This window comes from Adelges cooleyi, unplaced genomic scaffold (genome assembly GCF_023614345.1).
Source record: "Adelges cooleyi isolate 19-005CV unplaced genomic scaffold, UGA_ACOO_1.1 ACOO_flye_CR_arks_rails_tigmint_CR_PRNA_30, whole genome shotgun sequence".
Classification (NCBI taxonomy): domain Eukaryota; kingdom Metazoa; phylum Arthropoda; class Insecta; order Hemiptera; family Adelgidae; genus Adelges; species Adelges cooleyi.
The window spans coordinates 15975310-15989073 of record NW_026095971.1 but is presented as its reverse complement, the minus strand read 5'-3'; the positions used below and the strand labels follow the sequence as shown (position 1 = coordinate 15989073).

Sequence of the window (13764 nt, the reverse complement as noted above, 5' to 3'; positions counted from 1 at the left end):
GAATTAACAGCTGATTACTGATAATGTTTTATCAATAATTTATAGTATTTATATTATATATAAACCCTGTAAAATTAGTTATTCGGCCTTCATGTACAAACATATAATCATATCAGCATATCGTTAAAATAAATTAATAACGCATCGCGATTCACGATTCTAATTGCGATTCAACTTAATTTCGTGATATTGTTATTTGGTACCTAATAAAATATAATGAATGCCAGTCCTTTCGATTATAGCTCGATGTCTTTCAGCAGAGTGGCGCCGGTATCTGACAAAATAGACGTAAGTGTCTAGTTTTAACTATTTCAAATTACAATTTTTAAATAAGAAAGGTCACGAAAAGATCGAATCATATTAATTAATCTATAGTCGATGTATTGAAGATTTTGCACGTTTTTTATTAGTCTTAAAAAACTGATGTTTAAATATGTATTTTTCTCAATTATTAAACTCATTAGTTAGAAGTCAAATGAAAGGACCTAATATATATATTAAGCCCCTTCATGTGTATGAGTGTATAATGTTTATAGTTAAGGGTTTAAATATTAATTTCATCATAACATGCCTTTTTGTAATCTTTGACACAATGGACAATCTTTTCTTCAAGTCCTGAACTTATTAGAAATCTTTTGCAATTTTTTGTTTTCTCTTGATTACTCCATCTCTGATATTTTTCTTCTAAATTCCCATTCATTTCCAGTGATCCAATAGTGATTTCTTTTATTTTCAAAAACGGGTTCTTAATTTAATGTTATTGTAATTGTCAATCTATAGTTGTATTACATATAGTAAGTTAAAAATGAATTAAAAAAAATAAATGCATTTATACTACAATGTATATTTAATAAATTTTTAATTCTTTAGTTGTTAGAATGTCGTGTGTGTGAAGATATATTCAGTCTTCAAGGAGATAAAGTTCCACGTCTCTTATATTGTGGCCACACTATATGTCATTCCTGTCTGTTACGATTGTACCAGCGATGTTCTTCAGTTCAATGTCCATTTGATAGACAAACAACACCCATTGGGTCATCAGGAGTATGGGGACTAAAAAAAAATTTTGCACTGTTAGAGCTATTAGAACGCTTACAAAAAAGTAATAAAACAGAGATGAATATTAATACATATATGAATGCGGAGACAATAAAAAAGGAAGAACAAGTAATAAACATTAAAACCATTATTTAATTTATAAAATATTCCAATGCCAATAATTTTATAGCTACATGTGTCTTGTGATGAAAATGACAACCATATAGCTGTTCTTTATTGTACAGTGTGCTGTACAAATTTATGTTTTTATTGTTCTGAACAAACTCACAGTACACGAACATTAGCGAAGCATCGAAGAGTTCCGTTATCGGAAAAACCTCAAGAAAGACCTCGTTGTCCATCACATCCATCTCATGTAGCTGAATTTACTTGTTTACAAGATAGTTGTCGTCAACCTTCACCTCCTCTTATGTGTTTTGTTTGTAAGGACTATGGTATTCATAAAAATCATAAGGTATTTAGCAAACTTAAACTGCCATCCTTGGTTAAATAATACTTCATTATACTTGTTTATTATTTAGCATGCTTTAGTTGAAGCGGAAGCAGAAAACATACGTTCAATGGTAAAAAGTGCTGGTCCATTAATGAGAAATCTAATGGAAGAAATCAATGATACCATTCAAAGATTAGGTAAAAATAATCCACTTGAACTCAAATAGATACTGTTAGTTTTTATATTTATATTTAACTGATTGATTTTAAAACTATTACTTGTCACATTATGTTGAAGATCAAGTTATGTTACGCCTAGAGGGAGTGGATTCAAATAGTCAAGTCGATAATGATCCATCTAACAATGGTACTGGTTGTATGGCACGAGCTCGAGTACAATTGTACTTTCAACATCTGCGTGAAACTTTACAAGTCCAAGAAGCTGCTGCATTGAGTGCTGTTGATACACATATCCGTGAAAGATTGGCTTCTTTAAGAAGTTTACAAGAAGATTTAGCCTTGTCATTATCCCAGGTGGCTGTAATTTGTGTACAGTGTGAGCAGGCTGTACGTCAAGATGATTCTCGTATTATATCTGCAAGTGCAGATATCAGTCAGGCTTTAAACGTGATTGAAAAGCACAAACAAATGTTTACTGAACTCGGGCCCGAACAATTGCAACCAGATGCCAGTATACCAATTACTTTTACAAAAGTATAGTATAATCTTTGTATAGTTATTTATAATTTATGGCTTTAATTAATACTTTTCAACTTTGAACTTTTCTAGGATAATCGAGTTCACATTGGTCCTAAAATGGAAATTCGTGTTGTTACTTTAGGCTTGGATGGAGCTGGGAAGACAAGTGTGCTATTTAAGTTGAAACAGAATGAGTTTATGACTATGATACCTACACTTGGATTTAATGTGGAAACTGTTGACTATAAAAACATGAAGTTTACAATATGGGATGTTGGTGGACAGCCTAAATTAAGACCATTGTGGAAACACTATTACCTGAATACACAAGTAAAATAAATAATCATTTTTATTTTTTTTAATATGAATTATTTGACGAATAATTGATCAAAAAAAGTTATCTTTAAAATTCCATTCAATTTTATTTTTTTCTTTGTAGGCAGTGGTATTTGTTATTGATTCTAGTGACCAGCAGCGACTTTTAGAATCATCCAATGAATTGGCTAAGCTTATGACAGAAAAAGAGTTGAAAGATGCTGCTTTATTAATTTTAGCTAACAAACAAGTAATTCAATATTATTCGTTGTCACTTAAAAGCTGTTTTATGCAATTTTTTTTTTCTCAGGATATACCGAGTTGTGTGACTGTTGAAACTATAACAGAATTGTTTGGCCTGTATAAACTATGTTGTGGACGTAGTTGGCACATACAAGCATGTGATGCTCAGAGTGGTGCTGGCCTTCACGATGGACTTGATTGGCTGGCAAGACAGTTGGTTGCTTCTGGTGTCCACGATCTCAACTAATCTTGCATTTTTTGATATTTTTGATATTTTTATTTATTTAGTATTATAGAGATATATTATCGCATACACTTTCAGTAAGACCAAATTTTATAACAACATTACGTAATTAAATAAACCTTTATTTATTTACTTAATTCAATTTGTTATAATATTTCTGTTATTTTGTTTTTCTACTAACTTGATAATATCATGCTGAAAAAAAATAGAATTCTATTTAAAAATGTTTAAAAGTATTTCTAAAAGAAAATTAAAATATTACTACTTACTGTGTACTTGATATATGAAAGAAATGTATCATACATAATAGAGATTACATTAGTGAATAAGAGTCTGTATTTTGGGCCCACAAACTTAAAGTTAACACATTGAGTTGGAATAAATATTCCACAATCGACCTAAAAAATAAAAAAATATTAAATAACTTACCTCTCAGATTAAGTTTGATTAGTATAATTATTTAATTTGGTTTTTTTTCAAACCATTATATACCCTTTCTTTTTAGTCATTATTATACATTTTTTGTTAGTTATAAATTTTTTTTATGGAATGTAATTGATGATAATGTGCTATTATTCAATAAGTACCTATTAAGCTATTACTTCAATTTATATTTATAATACTTATGTTTTGTAAACAATGTAAAGTAGGGCCCAAATTTATTTATATTTTTTTAACTGAAATTTTTAAAGTATGATAAATGTATTTTATAACTTACCATAAAAATTGTTATGAATTTGTCTTTAAATTCTTCATTCATTTTAGTCCATGTTCTATTATCTAAAAATCCCAAGCCATAAATAAAAATGAGTATGTTAATAGGTGTGCATAAAGTTTGGTCGAAGAAAATTTTTTTTGCTATTGTTTTCATTTCTTGACCAGGATATTTTTTGTCTAGCCTATGATAAAAGAAATGTTGTGCTGTTCCCAGAATGGTACCCACTATAGCTATTCGTGCTAAAAACATTCATTCAAACGATTTGATTATTATCAAATATAGAGCAAAAAAAAATGTAGAATTGGTATTTACCCGTTCTTGTCCAGTCATATTTATCAGATAACCCACGATAGCGCTCGATGTTCTGTTGGACGGCATCACCGGTACACATCAGTAAAGTGCCACTAGCAGTATTGATGAAATACAGGTGTCGGTCGAACAGGTAAGTTGCAGCACGAGTCACAAGAGAGTAACATTGTTTCCCAGGCGACATACAAGCTTCAGGTTTACAATCAGTGAGCAGAATGACTGTAGGACTCGAAACCAAATGAGTTTTCATCAGTAAAAACAATGCCAATATATTTTGCAATATTTTCATTGTTTTATGCTGACAGTTTTTTTGGCTTGAGGCCTAGTAAGAAGGGGAGAAATGCCAATGCAATATTACAGTATTTTTAAGAAAATCATTAGGGTAAATAAATTAGCTTGGAACAAAGAGAAATAAATTGCATGTTAACAATACCTATTTGTAAACATATATCTCTAACCTAACAAGTCTACGACCTGTTAGATCGGTTGGACGACTCATGCTCTACAAGAGACATCCTGGGGAAGTGGTTATGGTGCAGTGGTTTACATCCGTTGCATACATCCCAATAATACAATAACACACGTTGAATAAGATTAATTTTAATTTTGATGCATATGAATATTTTTCATAGTATATAACGTTAAATATATATATAAACACATTTTAACTGTTATGTTATAATGAAAAATTACAATGCGCCTTAATAAATGCTAGGGTAGATGCCCCATTAATTACCATATAATTAAAAAAAAACTGGGGATGTTAAAAAATATTATGGAAAGCAAAATGCAGTTTTATATTTTCCGATGCATAAAAACTGCAAGACGACCATTATTTATAATAAAAATTAAAATGTATGTGCATATCGTTTTTTCTTTTACGTAAATGCTAACTGTTTTCAATTTTCATAAGTTGTTTATTTTTGTTTTAAAATATTATTTAACCTAACATTGTACTATTGCTAATTGCTGATTACATATAAAGTTTTTTTTATGGTTTAGAACTGGTTTTGATATAATTTATTATAATGAAAGTTTGACAATACCCTAGTATAATAATTATAATTATGATATCATTGGACATTGCATGTTGTTATCACCTAAATAACAATGTACACATTTTTCAGTTTCATTTATCTGTATATTGTGTAGACTGTAGTTTTACAAGAAAAAAACCTAGTTAAAATATTTTAAATACTTTATTAAGAAATATGGATTATATTTCTATAGTTTTTATTTCAACAAAATTTATCATGTAGTATGTCGTATGTTGATAAAATAAATACAATATTATTGATAACTAAAATGTTTACCCATATTATCAATTATACAAGACAGTGATTTTAACTACATACCATATTTATTTATAGTTATACGTATAAATTATTCACACCTTATACATTTTAAAAAGCATTTCTAGCGCATTGTAATGTTTATTATTTTTCAAATTTTAAAAAATATTTTTAATTCACACAGGATTTACAAATATTTTATCACAAGCTTACTAGATTTTAACTAATGAAAGCTTATCTGAGTTTTCATATTAGAGTTTTTAATAAAAACTTTTTATTTGGTATTCAAATCGATTTCTGTATCTACAGGAACTATATTACTTTAAAGTTTAACAGAAGATAATAATAAACCAACATACATATATTACACAATATTTTAAAAATACATTACCCACGTCCCACCTTCTTTTGTAATCAAGTAAAAATGAGCAAATATGTTAGTAAATCTAAGCGTAGTTGGTTCTTCGGTTCAATTGCATTGTCCGGATAAAAATGAATAAATATTTGAAAAGCAAAAATGTACAGAACACTGTAGAACACTTTAGGTATTACCGAACAAGTTTAATTAATTTAACGCCCTGCGTAGGTCGTTTAGAATATCTATCAATTAATCTTACACGTGAATAATATAAATTATATTCTTTCTTTTCAATATAATATTTTAACTGTGTATTTTAACAATTACCACTTACTATCAACATTTAAAACCTTTTATATGATTTTTTAGTCGATACATTAATTTTAATTGAAATATCCGATAAATGTATTAGTATTATTAATTATTGTAATTATAATTAATTACTTAGGTAGAATGACAATTATACAATTAAAAAATTATATTTATCGTATTTTTAAAAGATACAGTTATATCACAGAATAGACTATTCTGTGGTTATATCATTTAGAAAAAAAAGAAAATATTAAATCAAAAAATTATTATTAAGCCAAAGAATGCGAATATATTAAAATTTAATGTTACTAACGAGTGAAATTGTTGAATGGATATTTGTGTTTAATGACAATATAATGACTGTGAGAAAGGAGGGTAATTTTTGAAAATAACGACCAAATAACTCTAAATACGATTTTTCTTTTAATTATAATTAGTAATAATTTGACTTAGTTTTTGTTTTACCTAAATATAGTTTTAATTATGCGGAGGTAGCCTTCTTATTACTATAATACATTAAAATTTAAATTAAATACTACGTTGATCTAAGTAATGTATATAAAATTAATTTGTACATCGAGTATCATGTAATTGCGATCTATTGTATAGGGTAGAATACAATAAATGGGGAATAAAATGGGATACAATAAATTATTACATCGCATAATAGTATCAATATATAATACATTAAAGAGTACCTAACTGAAACATCACCTAGTGAATCTATTGCTCTATACATACCTTTGCGGTTAATTTATAAATTAGATACAATTAGAGTAGGTAACATTTTTTTTTAGCTGTAAAATACAAATTATAACCTAATAATATAATGCTGTATCAATAGAATAATAATTAATACGTGTACACAGCTGTTGTCATCAATCATGTTATACATATCAGCACACTTGCGATATTATCTAACTATCTTTGTTATATTTTAAATAATAGAAAGTTCAATGTATGGTTATATTTATACATAGATATGTATATACATATTTTATATACAATTTTTTTCCGAAAACGGTTTTATCCTCCAATCTATGTATTGTTACAATAAAATAATAATAGTAATATTATATTACATTTAATATTATTATATAAATTTGCATATAGGAGGAAAGTGCAAATTACTGTTTGTTTGCTCTCATGTAAAATGTTTCAATGTGCATTTATCCAATTGTATAGAACATTACACACGCTACGGAATCAACATTTTTGAATTTTCGCGGGAACCACTATTACGCCGCGCATAATAATATATTAGGATGTAGTAGGTTTTTTTTATTATAATTTTTAGGTTATGTGGTCGACACGACTGACGGCGCGGCGTGTTGTACCCCGGTTGGCTGAAAAGCCGGGCCAATCACCGTTGTCCATCTGGCCGACTTCAAAAACTACATTGCGATAACTCCCGGCTCACGTCTGCCGTCGTTGTCACTCGTCACTGTCATCGCTGGTGATTGCGTTTGTCTATGGCAAACACGTATTACATTTACTTACACAAGTACTCGTCCGGGGTGTGAATTGTACTTTTTTATCGTGTGTAACCATTTGTATTTTATAATAATTCAATTGGAACATAGCGTACAATCTTTAAGCGACACCCGCGCAAGATGAGAGCACCGATAAATTTGGCGTTTTGCGCTCTGTTTTGTTGTTTGGCCGTGGCCAGGGCGGAAATCTACTTCGAAGAGAACTTCCCCGACGGTGAGTGTTTTTCAATGATCTGCAAGTCGCAAATAATGTTTGTCCAAGTTGTTTTGTTTTATTCCCTCAAGATTTACCTATATGTTACTTATAATTAATTTTGCTTGTGTCTAACAGACTCGTTTGAAAACGAATGGACGTACTCCGAGCATCCTGGAAAAGAGTTCGGAAAATTCGTGCACAGTTCTGGAGCATTTTATAACGATGGCGAAGCCGACAAAGGCATACAAACGTCACAAGATGCACGTTTTTATGCAATTTCCAAGAAGTTTTCACCATTCAGCAACGACGGAAAGAACTTGGTCATTCAATACACAGTCAAACACGAACAAAACATTGATTGTGGCGGTGGATATGTCAAATTGTTCAACTGCGAACTAGAGCCCAAGAAAATGCATGGCGAAACTCCTTATGAAATTATGTTCGGTAAATATAATAATACTATACTATCACTTTCCATTATTATTTAAATTTTTTATCCTAATTAAAAGTTATGTACCTATTCATCTACCTGTCTTATCTTGACCAATGATTTTTCACGTTGTATGAAGTATTCAAGTATTCCATAAAATTAATGGCTGGGTATTTTTTTTTACATGTTCTGTAGCATTTTATCATGTCATTTTCATCAGAATTATTCATAACAGTAATAATATGCTTTATTTTAAGGCCATTCAGCCATAAAAAAATGTATAAGTATAAAGTATGCATTTTTTGGTATGACTATTACATTATTAAACAATATAAAGAGAGATCACCTTGTAGATAGTTCCATGTATGATATATTTTGATATTATATCCTAACTTTGCATTAGCAATTTGGTTCAATGACCATTTTATAATCATTTTGTACTAGTTGAAAACGAGATAGTTTATATTAGACAAATGTTTAGAATTCTTTTCTATTTAATGTTGGCAGTTATATAATAAATATAAATACACTAATTATGATAATCTAATAATTAGAATGTAGATAGTATGTTAATATAAACTATTTATCTTTAACAATTGAATCTGCAGCTATTGCTCGTCAGATAAATAATATATTACCAATATCTATATAATATTATATCTATCTTGACATTAAATAGATAATGATCACATTAAAGTGATTGAAGCATGTAGTTAAAAAAAGTATAGTCCATACTTTTAAGTGTTGATTAACTACACATAGATTCCCTATACAAATATAAAAATTAGAACTCTAGCTTCTGTATTATCTGGCTCCCATTGCTGACTGAAATTTATGAGCTGCAAGTTCTTAACACAATTTTTTTTTTTTTTGTAACGTATGGCGCATATTGATTGGGAATTAGGGCCTAGTTTGGTTGCCTAGGTGAGCGCATGGCATTTTTGCCATGCATAGCAGGGAAATGGCGGTCTCATGTCCTAATTAGGTTGTTCTGACTAGTGAACGGTCACGCTCATGATCAGATTCGAACCAACGACAATGTGCAGCGGCACTGCTGCTTTAATCTATTTAGCCACTCCGTCCCCTTTAACACAATATAGAATAGGCTATCGCCTATCTATATGTAGTTAATCAATGCAAAAAGAATAGTATTATTTAAGTGTGACAGTTATTTTACTTGGATTAGTAAAAGGTAGATCATAATAAAAAGTAATATTTGAAATGAAAGAATAACATTTTTAAAGTTGTTTTTCATTTGTTATGTTAAAATGATTTATTTAAATAATTTTTATATAGATAAGTAAATTATATTACATGTTCAAATTTAATAATAGGTATGTTATTTTCACTTAATTTATAGGTAAATATAATAATTAATTATTAATGGGTACACAATATTCAATATCTTTAACCTGTTGTTAGTTGCGCTGTAGGTTAAAACAACCAAAGTCACATTTAGTCACTGTGATTCAGGTAAGAAATGTACGCACTTTATATAGGTGTGAACAAAAGTAGACAGATTAACGGGTTGATAAATATTTAAAAAAAAAAGATTAAATATTGGATTATAAAAAAATTCAGGTGAAAGTTATTAAAGCAATTTAATAACATAAATTGATAAAATAATTTTCAATTTAATGTTTCGATGCAAATCTGTAGATGTTAGAAGTCCTAAAGTTAATAAAAGCATTGTAAAAGATATAATGTGTATAAAATTATATTTTGAATATTAAGAGAATACGGTAGGTTTGATAGTCTGTCTATAATAATTTGTTGCTGTTATTACCCATATATTGCAATTAACTAAATAATAAAACTATTTTTAAGAAATCTGTTGACTGTTGTTTCGCTCTCACATAGCATCCTAGACATTTTCCAATAGTGTCTAATATCCTGTACCCTATTCCACCTAAGTTCGTATGTCATTTAGCTGCTTAACTCACACCCTTATATTTGATTGATTTAGGTTGATTGTAGCTGTGTGTTTTGGAAATTATGATATGATTTAACACTTGACTATTTTATTCATAAGTATCCACTGAATTTATTTTATTAACATGGACTATTGGGATAATGAACATTATTTTCAAAAATAAAATAGCTATACTCTATTCAGAATAAGAACATACTTCGGCGGCCGACTTGTGCGCATGGGCGTGGCTTCACTACGAGCAACGGAGCTTGAACACTGCCGCCGGTGGGGCTACAGACGAAATATAAAATGGGCGGTGCCAGACCGCTGCCCGACAAAAACTGGTCGGCCGCCAAAGCCTGTTCTTATTCTGAATAGAGTATAGTTAAGTTAAAATATTTTCTAGTTATTTAGAATCATCTGCTAGTTAACTTATGATGTATTATGGTAGCATGTTCAAACAGAGACCAAGGGGATATTATGAGTTTAATAGAATTATTATGTCGCTACAATCTTTTATTTATTTATAATATTTTTCAAGAAAATGTTACATGAAATCAAATTTCATGACAAATAAAAACAAGAATATATAAATTGTATACCTATTTTTTTCAGTGGTTTTTGTCGTAAAAGAAATTATAATATGTTTTACCCATATATAAAATAGAAGGAAGAATGGTTAGGATAGTAGTGCGTTAGCGCTCACTGTCATCGGTTTGATACTCAATCTTTGGCAGTCTTGCCCTTTCTGGGCAGGCTGAACTAAGCCTAAAAAAAATAGTCAAAAATTCCATATGAGAATAATAATACTAAAACATCAAACTAATTTGTGAATTTCTAATTGTTTGTTTCTAGGACCCGATATTTGCGGACCAGGTACCAAAAAAGTACATGTAATATTTAGTTACAACGGCAAAAATGTATTAGTCAATAAAGATATCCGTTGCCGTGATGATGTCTACTCACATCTTTACACACTTGTTGTAAAACCAGATAATACCTATGAAGTTTTGATTGACAATGAAAAGGTAGAATCTGGTGAGTTGGAAGCTGATTGGGACTTTTTACCACCTAAGAAAATCAAAGATCCTAATGCTAAGAAACCAGAAGATTGGGATGAAAGGCCAACTATCGATGATCCAAATGACGAGAAACCAGAAGACTGGGAAAAGCCTGAACACATTCCTGACCCTGCAGCTGTTAAACCAGACGATTGGGATGATGAGATGGATGGAGAATGGGGACCAGCAATGATCGATAACCCAGATTTCAAGGGCGAATGGAAACCTAAGCAAATTGATAATCCTAACTTCAAGGTATGTTTAAATATTTATATTGTAAGCTAATAAATACATATTATAATATAATATATTATTATAGTATTACGTATTATGTAAACTAATAGACGCATGATTGTTTATGAAATTGTATAGGGTGTTTGGGTGCATCCTGAGATTGATAATCCAGAATACAAACCAGATGACAAATTGTACTCGAGGAAAGAAATTTGTGCTATCGGATTTGATTTGTGGCAAGTGAAATCTGGTACCATATTCAACAATATTCTGATCACAGATGACATTGAATTAGCCCAAGAAAAGGCTAACGCTATCTGGAAACCTAGATATGTAAGTTGATTATAAACTTCTAAGTATTTTAATAAAATTTGAGATCTTACGGATGTTTTGTGTTTAGGAGGGTGAAAAGAAAATGAAGGAAGCCCAAGATGAAGAAGAGAGGAAGAAGGAAGAACAAGAAGCAAAGAAATCTGAAGACTCTGTACCTGAAGATGAAGACGAAGATGAAGATGAAGAGCTTGTAGCAAAATCAGAAGAAGCTCACGACGAATTGTAAAAAAAAAAAGACTGTGTTTGATGTCGTTGTTTAAGTTAATGATTTTTATTTTACTATATTATTTATTTTGAATTTTATCCGACCAGTTTAGGACTGCCACACATTTGTTTTCCGTTGAGCACTCAGCAAACTTCTTATTCTTTGTATTTCTACATAGTATATGGTCATTTTTCCTAACCTAAACCCATCCGTGACTGGTCTCATCAATTAATTCATTAATCTATAACGGCAGTTTAGGCAACTTAAAAAACATTCGTTTCTATTATAATATATTTATATATAAATATAATTAACTGTTTAGTTAAATCATTCTAATCATCCTTTTTTTATTTACATTATGTATCAAAATTATCTTCTTATAATGAGCATTGTGTGTATGTTTATAGTTAATAAAGAATCAGAAGCAAATACACTACTTAAGTTTTATACTATTTTATAATTAAAAGTGTGTGTAAAAATAAATATATAATAAAATAAGTAAAATGGTTGTAATTTGTATTGTTGACGATAATTATAAAATAATTTTGTTTATAGATAATAATATAACATGAATTATAAATAATAAATAACAATCCATTAAATCATAAAAATTCACAGCTTGAGCTTTTTAAAATTATTTAGTTTATGTGAAATTAGTAAAAACCATTAGTTCACAATAATCTTAATAGTATACTGTAATAAGTTATTTATACAAAGTTTGTTGGATAGCAAATGAGCTACCAACTATGACATCTTTATAAAATTGAATGTTTTCTTTTTATATATTTGTCACCATGCTTACTTTGGTGTTCCCAGTTTTTTCCTAATAGTAATGGCATTAATTCCTTTGGGACACAGAATTCAGTTTATTGAATACTATAATTAATTTGTTACATATTAATCTTTTTTTAGTGCTTTCAACAACTTTGCAGATGTTATAATTTTGTATTGTAATTATTATAATTTTTAAATTAGAATAGTACATTAAGAACTTTATATTTTACTATGGGATGTTGTTCACTTTATTTTGATTTTTGACTAATTTATATACAGTATAGTAGCAGTGTGAGACACATTAAAAAAATCACTTAAGATACTATTAGTTTTTAATTAACTGTGTATCTGTTAAGAATACCACAGTTGAATTCATAATAATATGTATAGAATATTATTATTCTATGGCCCAACAGATCTATATAATAATTGATTACCCAAATGGATAGCTTTTTATTATTTTATAGATAACCCAAAAACATTTGCTATTAATATGACAATACCTTTTTTAAATAAAAATTTAAGATTTTGTATCATGAAATGAAAAATCAATAATGAAATCAATGACAATATTTTGAGAAACCTGTTACTATTCACACATAACATCCTGGGAATTTAATGCGGTCAGTGAAATGTCCCCCTTTTTGGTCTTCTTCTTCTTCTTCTTCTTCCTCAGCTTATCGGCCCATTAAGTGCCATCGCTGCCATCACAAAACCTCTCCATTTCTCTCTATCGTATGCGTCGTCAAAAGATGACTCTTCTTCTATGTTTTTGATATCTTGAGCTATAACATCCACCCATCGGGTCCTTGGTCTTCCTAATGGACGTTTTTTATTTATTTTGTTAACTAAGACTTCTTTTATTACTTGTCCATCCGCTCTCCAAACATGGCCGAACCATTCTAGTCGTTTGCTTTTTATATATGAAATAATATTTGGCCTGTTATATAACTCCTGTAGTTCTTGATTTTTCCTTCTTTCGTAAGTTTGTGTTTCTGCATTGAATTTCGGGCCGTATAAATTTCTCAGTACTTTTCTTTCGAAGGTCATTAGTCGTCTGCTGTCTCCTTTGGTCAGTGACCATGTTTCACTCGCGTATGTGATTATTGGTCGTAGATAGCTATGATACAGTAGTGTCTTTGAGT

General features: G+C 29.5%; 3 protein-coding genes across 5 annotated transcripts; 2 read left to right on the top strand and 1 right to left on the bottom strand.

Annotated features, from left to right (window-relative positions):
- Positions 1-74: 74 nt before the first annotated feature.
- On the top strand, positions 75-3734 carry LOC126838684 (E3 ubiquitin-protein ligase TRIM23-like). The gene is made up of 8 exons (XM_050573314.1): positions 75-288; positions 871-1167; positions 1229-1513; positions 1581-1689; positions 1790-2205; positions 2281-2520; positions 2630-2755; positions 2816-3734. The coding sequence occupies exons 1-8, from the start codon at positions 217-219 to the stop codon at positions 2993-2995; spliced, it is 1725 nt and encodes a 574-aa protein (XP_050429271.1). The 5' UTR covers positions 75-216; the 3' UTR covers positions 2996-3734.
- Positions 2255-5956, bottom strand: LOC126838688 (mpv17-like protein 2). 3 transcript variants are annotated; one of them, XM_050573318.1, is made up of 5 exons: positions 5703-5956; positions 4023-4341; positions 3711-3949; positions 3262-3390; positions 2255-3187 (listed from the first exon to the last, which is right to left on the bottom strand). In XM_050573318.1, exons 2-5 carry the CDS (start codon positions 4306-4308, stop codon positions 3131-3133), a joined length of 711 nt encoding a protein of 236 aa, XP_050429275.1. In that variant the 5' UTR covers positions 4309-4341; positions 5703-5956; the 3' UTR covers positions 2255-3130. The 3 variants fall into 3 exon arrangements, with proteins under 3 accessions (XP_050429275.1, XP_050429277.1, XP_050429276.1); XM_050573320.1 differs by having other exon boundaries at positions 5714-5956; XM_050573319.1 differs by lacking the exon at positions 5703-5956 and adding an exon at positions 4453-4727.
- Positions 5957-7399: 1443 nt separating this feature from the next.
- LOC126838687 (calreticulin) lies at positions 7400-12274 on the top strand. Its single transcript, XM_050573317.1, has 5 exons — positions 7400-7688; positions 7806-8114; positions 10868-11328; positions 11446-11640; positions 11708-12274. The coding sequence occupies exons 1-5, from the start codon at positions 7595-7597 to the stop codon at positions 11864-11866; spliced, it is 1218 nt and encodes a 405-aa protein (XP_050429274.1). The 5' UTR covers positions 7400-7594; the 3' UTR covers positions 11867-12274.
- Positions 12275-13764: the final 1490 nt, after the last annotated feature.

Coding starts and splice junctions, on each gene's coding strand:
- LOC126838684 (XM_050573314.1), top strand. CDS start 217: ATGAATGCCAGTCCTTTCGATTATAGCTCGATGTCTTTCAGCAGAGTG. Junction 289..870: donor CGGTATCTGACAAAATAGAC/GTAAGTGTCTAG, acceptor TTAATTCTTTAG/TTGTTAGAATGTCGTGTGTG. Junction 1,690..1,789: donor TGATACCATTCAAAGATTAG/GTAAAAATAATC, acceptor ATTATGTTGAAG/ATCAAGTTATGTTACGCCTA.
- LOC126838688 (XM_050573318.1), bottom strand. CDS start 4,308: ATGAAAATATTGCAAAATATATTGGCATTGTTTTTACTGATGAAAACT. Junction 3,950..4,022: donor ATATGACTGGACAAGAACGG/GTAAATACCAAT, acceptor GAATGTTTTTAG/CACGAATAGCTATAGTGGGT. Junction 3,391..3,710: donor AATTCATAACAATTTTTATG/GTAAGTTATAAA, acceptor TTTATTTTTTAG/GTCGATTGTGGAATATTTAT.
- LOC126838687 (XM_050573317.1), top strand. CDS start 7,595: ATGAGAGCACCGATAAATTTGGCGTTTTGCGCTCTGTTTTGTTGTTTG. Junction 7,689..7,805: donor CGAAGAGAACTTCCCCGACG/GTGAGTGTTTTT, acceptor TGTGTCTAACAG/ACTCGTTTGAAAACGAATGG. Junction 11,329..11,445: donor TTGATAATCCTAACTTCAAG/GTATGTTTAAAT, acceptor GAAATTGTATAG/GGTGTTTGGGTGCATCCTGA.